This window comes from Muscardinus avellanarius, assembly GCF_963383645.1.
Source record: "Muscardinus avellanarius genome assembly, chromosome: 1".
Taxonomy (NCBI): domain Eukaryota; kingdom Metazoa; phylum Chordata; class Mammalia; order Rodentia; family Gliridae; genus Muscardinus; species Muscardinus avellanarius.
In genome coordinates, this window is record NC_137786.1 from 174,180,407 (window position 1) to 174,190,446 (window position 10,040).

A 10,040-nucleotide genomic window follows, 5' to 3' on the forward strand; every position below is an offset into this window, starting at 1 on the left:
ATGGGAGAAAAGGACGGACTGGGGCACATTTCACAGGGCTGTGGACAACGTATGTAGGCAAGGGGTGAACCTCTGTACCTGTGCACTGAAAGCAGAAACCAAGATGCAGGTTGCCTTCTGGCTCAACTACTGTCCCCTGCAATACTCCCCGCTGCCAGGAGGTGGCAGACGGGCACACCTGGGAGGGGCTTGGGCTCCTTTCTCCAGTTAGCAAAGCCTTGGTTTCCTGGGGTGCTGGGAGGTGCCATCTCTGGGGATTTCCAGCACCTTCTCCTCCTATTCCCAAACTCTGCAAGAAGTGAGAGCCTCGCCTGTGTTCTAGGCATGGTCTCAGTCTGAGAGGGACCCCACAGCCTCCCACTCCCAAATGCCAGGACTTGGGAGTCTGGAACCAGGTAGGAATCTTGATAGCTCAAGCCCTCAGATTTGCCAAGTAGATATGACACACATGTTTCTTCTTCCCTCACCTGCGCCTCTCCCAGCTCTTTTCTGGCATAACCAACCCCAATAGCTAGGCACTAGGTAGAAGTCAGGGCATCGATCTCCCACCACCCTTGGTCCAGGTGGTCACACAGTCCTGCCCATTCAACCCTTGAAGCACTGAGTGGCGGCAGCCCACGCTCTGATCCAGACCGCCATCTCTGACCTGGCCCGGCCAGGTCATTCATTCACTGAGGAGCCGGTGGCCAGCCAGGGCCCACCACTCCAGTTTCCCTAGCATTTCATGGTTCTTCCTGGGTCCGAAGCGTTAAATTCGGGTCAAGTCCTCCAGCAGCCCTTCCTGAGGCACAGTGGGGCCGGCCATGAGGTCAAAGAGCCTGCATGGACTTTCCAGCCCCTTGTGGAACATTCCTCTCTCCTGAGCACTCTTGATAAAAGCTGATCCATTTGGAAAATTCCCTCTGCCTGTCCCCACTTCCTGACGAGGCCCTAGGCTAGTGTAGGCCAAATAGGAAAGGGTGCCTAGGCGGCCTCTGCCACCCCCACCTGACCCACACTGGGCCCCACACTTCCTCCTGGTGATGCCACATGAAGGACAAGAGGCAGCTCTGCTACCGGGGTGCTGGGGCCCACGCGCCCGCCTCGCCTTCCAGAGCCTCCAGGGCCGTATCAAGTGGGAAGGAGGACAGGAGCTGTTTTGCCCTCTCCTGCCAGCCCTGCCCAGCACCCTGGCCAGTGAAGAGCCACATGTTAGGTATTAGTGCCTAAAGCTTTTCTTTTCTTTTCTTTTCTTTCTTTTTTTTTTTTTTTTTTTGGTGGTACTAGGGATTTAACCCAGGGCATTACCTCTGAGTTACACTCCCAGCCTTTTTAATTTCTTTCTTTGGAATCAGGGTCTCATTAGGTTGCTGACCTGATACATTTTGTTTTGCAAAGATCCTGTGTGGCTCGTTTATTCCTCACAACATCCTATGACAGTTACCAACCCCATTCTGCAGGAGGGGCCCGCCCACCAGGTGAGGCCCTGGCTCTAAGAGACAGAGCCCAGCTGCTCCGTCTCCGAGCGGAAGGACCCAGCTGAGCTCAGCATCCCCCGGGTCAAGGTCCACCACGGAGCCTCCAGCACAGGCCAAAGTATAACTAGGGCAGCGGCCCAGGCCTGGCCCTGAAGGAATGCCAGACAGAGCGAGAGAGGGGACGTGGTCAGTTCCAGGGACTGGGGCTGCATATGAGAGAGAGAGAGCTAGCCTGGGACAATGTAGAGACAGGCTCTGTTGGGGAGGGAAGGAGGACACACCTGGCGTCGGAATGGCTTGGACAGGGCAGGGCTCTGGGCTTCCAGTGAGGGCTGCGCCCACGGCCTTTCATGAGGGTCTTTCCCAAAAGCCTCCCCTGGAAAGACCCTCTGCCGGGCTTCAGGAAACCAGAAGTGAGGTGCCTGGTCCTTGCCCTCGGCTTCTGGGAGTCTGTGGGAGCAGTGATGGTGGAGCGTGATGGCCTGAAGGTGAGGAATGGGATGGCAGGGCACAGTGGCCCACGCCTATGATCCCAGTACTTGGGAGGCTGAGACAGGAGGGTCGCAGGTTTGAGGACAGCCTCAGCAAATAGTGAGATTCTCAGCAACCTAGTGAGACCCTTTTCAAAATAAAAAATAAAATAGGGCCAGGGGTATAGCTTGGAGGGGGAATTATTCTGTATTTGTTTCCTAGTACAGAAAGAAAGAAAGAAAGAAAGAAAGAAAGAAAGAAAGAAAGAAAGAAGCCAGAGTCCTGGAGCCCAAGGCCACTGAGGCAGACCCTAGGTTCCCTAGCCCCCACCATGCCCCCACAGTCCTACTCTTAGGGCCTTGGAGAAAAATGGGAGGGGACCTTCAGGATCTGGTGACACAGAGTTACGGGACACCATCGGACATGCAACACGACCCAGCTGAAACTCAAGCTTACAGGCAGAGTCCCCAGTCCCCACCCTCGGGACTCCAGGCAGGCCCACGCGCCCGTCTGTGCTGCCAGGAGAGCCCTGTGCCCCCCTTTTGTGACTGCGGCCTCACAGGGGCGTCCTAGAGGGCCCAGGGCTGGAGCCTCAGGAGTGGTCCTGCAGGCCCCCAGGTTCTAAACCCTCGGCACCAAACACGGTTAACAGAACCTGAGTCCCATAGTTGCCTCTGAGCTGTGGACAGGGGGACTGGAGCACAGGGCCAGAGGCCCTGAGTTCTAATCCCAGCACCATCTTCTGCTAGCTGTGTGAGGAGCTGTGCCTGTTTCCCCCTGGGGTGACAGGTGCAGCCCGCCTGCCCTTCACAGATGCCAGAGGACTCAGAGTCAGGACCTGGTCAAAGGGCTTTGTGAGCCCCGGGCTGTGCCCTTGAGGGCCTCGGGTATAGGTGGTGCCCTGCCACTCCATGTCTGGGACCTGCCTCGAGGCTCTGAGCCCTTCCTCTGTCCTAACAGGCCTCTGCTCCTAGTCACTCCTCCTCACTCTGCCCTCAGGTGAGGAGATCAAGAGAGGCCTCGGGTTGTCTGTCTCCAGTGCCAGGTGTAGCACCGGATATGATCTAAATATGATAAGTTGAATCTCCCCAGGTCCTTCCTTTCCCTGCCAAGCTGCAACCCTGTGCTCTGCGCTGAACCTACATGTCCCCAGTGCCACAGACCCACGCTGGACCCGTGGACATGTGCTCAGAGGCCCCTTCCCCTCTGGGGCCTGGAAGGCCCTGGCTTCCGATCTGTCCTCTCCCAGCCAGGCCCCTCTGTCGACACCTATCAAACATACTTCCTGTGTCCCTTTCCTTCTGGGTCATGAGAGATACAGGGTCAATCTGCAGGCAGGTTCCCAGGGCAGCGTCAAGGTGACCAACGAGTTCATGCAATGCCCTAGCCCAAGAGCACAAGCGTTTCAGACTGGACCCTGCAGATCGATACTGCCTTGCTGGGGGGTTCTGCATGCGCCTCGTCACGGCCGGCGACCCTGAGACACTGACCCTTCTCTCACAGAGGACAGCACTGGGGTTCAGAGTGAGGAGGCTTGGCCAAGGTTGTACAATCAAGAGGGCACGGTGGGGCTTGAGCCTACTCTGCTAGACCTTAGAGTTTGCCTGTGCCCGATGAGCCTCACACCCCCACCCCGCCTCTGACACCAGGCAGGACGGGAAGGGCTTGCAGAAATGGGGCAGGTGACCTGGGCAGGAGGAGGCCCCTTGCTGGAAAAGTAGAACTTGGTCCATGAAGGAGGAGGAGGAGAGGAGGAGGAAGAGGAAGAAGAGGAGGAAGAAGAAAAGAAGGAGGAGGAAGAGGAGGAGGAGGAGGAAGAGGAGGAGAATAGGGGGAGATGGAGACAGACAAGGGGGAAGGAGGAGGAAGAGGAGGGGCATGAGCGCTGCCTCCATTCCTGCACAGGTCACTCCCTGGCCCTGCCTCAGGGCTCTGGCCACCCTGTGCCCCCCAGGCCTGGACCACGTGGAGGAGGGATACTCACATTGCCTTCATCGTCCACCACCTGGATCTGCCCAGAGTCGCAGAGCTTCACCACCGCCCCGATGGGCACATCGAACTCCTGCCCGGATCTCAGGTCCATCCATACATAGTCCCCCTGGGGGCGAGAGGGAGTCCCAGGCGCGCTGAGCAGGGGCCTCCGCGGGAGGCTCTGGTGCCAGCAGAGGGGGAAGGAAGGGGGACGCGTGCACACTGCAGCCTTCTGGTGCCAGGCCTCGGGTGTGCAGTGTCCTGTGCCTCCTCAGAGCAGCCATTGCTCTCCCCATTTTACAGATGAGGGAGCAGAGGCTCAGAGAGGAAGAGCAGCCACGCAGCAGGCAGCTTCAGCCCCAGCCTGCCCGAAGCCCGCTCCCCCTGGCTCCGCACCCTCCAACGACTCACTGAAGCTTAGGCACAAACACCAGACCACCCAAACTGCTGCTTCTCTGCGCCGTGGAGGTGACGCAGAGTCCCAGACTGAGGTGAACTCTGCAGGCCCACCTCTCCAGGGCCAGTCCTCGTCCTAGCAGCAGGCTCCTCTCAGCACAACGCTGTGTGGTAAGAGACGGGCCCACTACACTCGGCGCGGCGGCCCATGCCTGTGATCTCAGCTATTTGGGAGGCTGAGGCAGGAAGATCACAAGTTTGAGGCCAGCCTGGGCAACTTAGGGACATCCGGTCTCAAAATTAAAATTAAAATAGGGCAGAGGGTATAGCTCAGTGGTGGAACACCCTTGAATTAAATCCCCAGTAAAACACACACACACACACAGCACAAACACTGCCTCCTGGCTTGGGGGAGAGACCCAGCCTGGAGGGGAGCATGTCACTTTTGGGTCCCCTGCAGTATCTGGTCTAGGGACTGGCTCTCAGCACCTACTCAAGGGCTCACAAAAGCCAACCCAAACCAGAGGAAAATGCTTGGAACAGCCATGTCCACTGCCAATGTATTTAATAAACATGTATTGAGCACCTACTGAGTACGAGGCACTGGATAACCTACGTGCTGGGGAGGGAGGAATGACCACAGAATCCACATTCTAGTAGAAGGAGACAAGATGAACGACTGAGCAGATATATTAATATAATCCCTTTAGACATTGTGAGTATTGTGGAGGGGCGACGTGCCAGCAGGGGGGAGAATGGCAGGCGGCTGACCTCAGGCCAACGAAGCCAGCCAAGGAAAGGTAGCGGACAGTAATCTGGACAGATGTAGTGGCACGTGCAAAGGCCCCAAGGTGGGAGAGACCAGCAAGGAGGCTGCTATGGCTGGGCCTGACCAGAGGGGCGAGGGCTTTGAGGAGGGCAGGCACCAGGACACAGAGGTCCTTGTTGGCCTTGGGGAATAAAAGAGTACATTTTATTCTAATTCTAATAAAAGTACTCATCCTTTTGGGGGAGTGTTTTCCAATCTCCTCAGTAGTGTGGGAGAACACAGACATCCAAATAAAAATCTGACATCAGATCAAGTAGCAGTTAGAGCTGTACAGCTGAGGAGCCCAATTCATGATGAACCCAGGGCCGTGGCCAGGGATACAGATCTGGGCTGGGAGTCAGGAGCCTGGGTCCCTGACCCGCTCGCTGACCTCTGAGCCTTGGCCCCCCGGCCCTCGGTTAGGGATGGACTCGGCGTCCAAGGCCAGCTCATGGCTGTTTCAGCCTCCCGTTCCCACCAGTGTTTCACTTTACATGAGTGGGAGTTGGGGTGTGTGAGAAGCAGGCCAACTAACCCCAGGCTTCCTCTCAGAAAACAGCAGAGAGGCTGGAGGGGCGGGAGCCCAAGGTCCTGAGCATCCTCCGGGGTCTGGGCTGCACGGCACTTCCCACGAGCTTCTCCCGCTTCCCCGTGATGCCAGCCTAGGCTGAGTGCCTCCCACCCAGCCCAGCCTTCCCTGTGGGGAGCTGCGGGCCAATGGCTGGCTGGGGGTGTGGCAGACACAGAGGGCGGCTGCCCCTCCCTTGGACAGCCAAGGCTGAAGAGAGACAGCTGGGGACCGGCACAGGCCACACACCTGGTGAGCCAATCGCTAAAGGATGTCAAGAGGCCACTGGGTAGCTCCCTGGGGCCAGAGCATCCCTGCCACCACAGAGGGCGGCTCCCAGGGAGAAGGGGGTGGGGTGTATGGAACAGTGTTAGAGGATGGGAGGGTGAGGCTGAGACCCCAGGGGACAGTCTGGAGTCAGGGGAGACCCCAGCACCAGGGCACTGCCTCTCAGAACCCACCGTACCCCCACTTTGTGCCCGGTAGTGCTACGGTGAACTAACTGTGCCATTGAACTAACAGTAGTGAACGAACTTCACAGCAGTGAACTGACTGCGCCATTCATTGACAGGCAGCCCTCAGCCACAGGGCTGCCTCCACTTTATCTCCCCCCAAAGCCAGTTCTGGGAAGCCCAGGACTAATGGACTCCAAACCCAGTGCTCTTTCCCAGCATCCCCTGGGCCCAGCCCTGAATGCAGCAGGAAGCATTGCTAGGATCCCTCGTCCTAGGTGGCTCATGGCCCCAAAGCAAGCTGGATACACGGGCTGAGGGCAGCTGGAGAGCAGCCCCTCCCCCAGTCACCTGCACCTGCCAGCCCAGCACAAGGCCTGGTGCACAGAATGCATTTGTTTCCCAATGAAAGAACAAGAGAGTAACCAAAATAAAATACCTCGCGAGAGTCAGAAATGAAGGCTCAGAGAGTCTGAGGAGGTGCTCAGTGCTGCGGAGCAAGGGGAAGCGACCAGACTCCTCTAGCCTCACTGTCCCCAGGAGGCTCCTAGGGACAACCACCTCCTCTCCAGGTCAGAGCGTGTGAAGAGAATTTCAGTGGGCAGCTAAAGGCTTCAGGGAGCGTTCTGAGACAATCTCGGGGGAGGGAGGAGTCCCCTGTGATTCCAGGACAAGCCCCTTCATCAGGATGTAGCCAGGAAGTAGGAGTTCTGGAGCGCAGGAGGACCGAGGAAAGGGACCCCAGCTGGAAGTCTAACCCCACAACCCCTCCCATCCCAGTGGCCAGTCCCCAGGCCACTAAGGCTACTTCTGGCCCCATAGCCCGGTGGACTCTACTTATTTGAGGGATACCCTTCTAGGGACCGCACCTTGAAGATCCCAGGGGTGACAGGCCTAGGCCTCAGCATAGCTGTGTAACTTGGGCCAAGTCCCAGCTGCCCAGCTGTCAAATGAGCGGCTGGAGCAGAGGGTCTCCCAGGCCCCACCCACTCTGCAGGCTCCCAGCCCTAGATTGCTGGCTTCCTAGAATGGGCCTACCTAGATATTTTCAAGGGCACCCCCAAATCCACTGGGGCCTCCCCCCAGAAAGCCAGCACACAGCCACAGTGAACATGGAGTCAAGAGATCTGGTTTCTAGTGCCAGTTCTGCCACTGAGGCTGTGTGATGGTGGGTAAGTCATTCTGTCTCCCTGGGCTTTGCTTTCAGCCCTAACGTGGAAGGAGTCCGTGTATTCGGAGAAGAGAGTCCCATGTGAAAGCAGCTGTCAACCTGCCTCCATCCAGGCCTCAGGCATCTCAGTATTAATCCCCCACCCCAGGGCCTTAGCCCCTTCTGCCTCTTCCTCTGTGGAATGATGAGTCATTTCAGGATACCCCTTCCTTATCTCCATAATCTGGGACACTAGTTTTATCTGCCCATTTCACAGGTGGGAAAGGTAAGCGGAGTGTCCAGCCAGAGGCAACTGCAGCAAGGAACAGTGTCCAGTTGCTAACCTTCTCATGATGGGGCCCGGAGGGGAGGTGAGCAGTTGGCCAGGCCCTCTGTGCACCTGGGGATGCTCCCTGCTCTGGACCCCAGGAAAAGCTGGGGGGAAAGTCTCCCCATGCCCTGCCCCCAGCCCCGCCCTTGGTTTTTCAGATGCAAAATCTCCCGCCCAGGAAGGGGCACCCAGGCATTGCATCCCCTGCCTTGAGACCTTGTGGTCCCCCCAGCTTCCCACTGGTGGGGGAATCGAGGCCGGGGTGCGCAGGGCATCCCCGCTCCCTGCCCAGCCCGAGTCTCACCGGCAGGACCGCGAAGGTCTTGAAGGCTTGGTTCAGGCTGCGCACCAGCGCCCACTTGCCAGGCTGCCGCGCACGCTCCTCGCCAGGGTCAGCGGGGCTGTCGGGGGACTCCATGGCGTGGAGGCTCTGGTGGCGCCCGCAGCTACTCGGACTCCCTAATTCACCTAATCCCGTGCGCGCCGCCCGCCCTGGGAACCCTAAACCCTGCCATCTGCCGTGGGCCCATGGCAACGGGCAGCTTAGGTGACGCCCGCGGGAGAGCCTGGGAGGGGGCGCCCGCCGCCAGGACCCTCACCTCCACCTGCTCCCATCCTGCTTCTCCAGGACGGCAGCAAGGGGCAGCCCAGGGCCCAGCTTTGGGGCCATGTAGCACCTGGAACCTCCCCTGCTGCAATTCTGGAGAAAATCAGTATCTTGCCTGGAAGGGAACGCAGGTTATAGAACAACTCTGAGAGGTTTTAGGACCAAAGGAGGTGCTCCTGGGCTCGCTGCCACTCCAGAGAGAGAAGGCGAATGAAATCTCCCTTCAGGATGACTGTGGGAAGGGACCTGGAGAGCCTGTCCCGGTCCTCTGGGGTCAGCTGTAGGTGACATCCCCCTGAGGAAAAGCCAAGAGGACCTGGACCCATCCCCATGGCTCAGAACTCACCCTGAACTGGGTCAAGCAGGGCTCCTGTGTCCTGGCATCCATGTGGGCTGTGGGCCTGAAGCCACTGTCCCATCCAGAGGGCTGGAAGGCTCAGGCCTCGTGATGCCCCACCCACCCCTGCTGGCCTCTCTAGCTTATCTCTGGCTTCCTCCCCCTTTCCTCCTTTTTTTCTCTCTTCAAGGCCTCCTGTCTCCAGTTTTGGCCGCTGCATTGTCTGGAGGGCATAGAGCAGGGGAAGGGCCAGAGGAGATCTCAGCCCTCCTGCCACCCACCTGTCCCAGACCCAGGGGCCCAGGGAGCCACCCCCAGCACAGAACCCAGTGACTGCAGTGATCCCTAGCCCTTCCTGCACTCTTGGGGAAGCTGCTTTTAGGAGAGTTCCTTCCCCCAGTCAAGCCCAGAGCTAGTGCACCTCTCCCTGCTCATCCAGGAGTCCACTGCCAGTCCCTACAGGACAAGGAGGAGCTGGTCTTCTCCATCTGTCTATAAAACCTGCCTATAATTCCTGCGCTTGTGAGGCTGAGACAGGAGCATCGCACAGGTTCAAAGCCAGCCTCAGCTACTCAGTGAGGCTTTCAGCAACTTAGTGAGACCCTGTTTTCAAATAAATTATAAAATAGGTCTGGGAGTATAGCCCAGAGGTAGAAAGCCCCTGGATTCCACCCCCAGTACCACCAAACAAACAAACACTCTGCCTTCTCTGAGCACGGAATCAGACCACAGGACAGAGGACACCGTTAGGAGACATGTCCTTGGAGCGCCCGCCTGGTGGGGTGGGTGGACCCAGACCCAGACCCAAATTTGCATGGTGCCCTGAGACAGGATGGCGAGTCCCTGAGAGCTTGAACTCTTGGGCTCCAGCCTGGCTCAGGCACCTGCTGGCTGTGTTACCTTGGCAAGCTCTTCTACCTCTGGGTGCCCTTGTCCCCCATCTTTCAGATGACAGGATGACAGTACTGCACAGGGTACTTGTGGGATTGAACAGGTTAAGATGCACATATTGATCGTGGTAGGGCTGACAGCTGCAGGTCATGATCTTTTAGGCAGACATGAGGGGAAAAGCCTTCCAGGAAGAGAGACGGACACAGAGGATCAGAGGGAGGCAGGAAAAAAGCACAAAGTAGATCTCAGGCTGGAGAAGCCTCCTGGGAGCTCTGCAAGTTTCAGAGAGTCTGCAGGCCCAGAACCCCTGAGCAGAAGAGTGGGCAAAGAGGACTTAAGACAGCAAGGAAGAGGTCACTCGACATGTACAAGGAATACTCACTACAACCATCAGCTGACGACTCATCAGGAAGGAGGGAGGGAGCTGGGCACGGTGGCACAGGCCTGTAATGGCAGTACTTGGGAGGCTGAGCAGGAGGATTGCAAGTTTGTGGTCAGCCTCAGCAACTTAGCAAGGCCCTCTGCAACTTAGTGAGACTCTGTTTCAAAATAAGAATAAAATAGGGCTGGGTGTAGCTCAGAGGAAGAATGCCCCTGGGTT

At 57.8% G+C, this 10,040-nt stretch overlaps 1 protein-coding gene across 4 annotated transcripts in view; it reads right to left on the minus strand.

Moving 5' to 3' along the window:
* MYO7A (myosin VIIA) overlaps positions 1–4,023 on the minus strand; it is a gene marked incomplete at both ends in the record, with an annotated part of 63,773 nt that extends 59,750 nt beyond the window's left edge. For 2 of the 4 annotated variants that reach the window (XM_080717535.1, XM_080717534.1), the window contains one exon: positions 3,913–4,023. In XM_080717535.1, the coding sequence (XP_080573661.1) occupies positions 3,913–4,011 (99 nt within the window). The remainder of the gene's footprint in view (positions 1–3,912) is intronic. The other 2 variants (XM_080717533.1, XM_080717532.1) reach the window with 1 other exon arrangement.
* Positions 4,024–10,040: the final 6,017 nt, after the last annotated feature.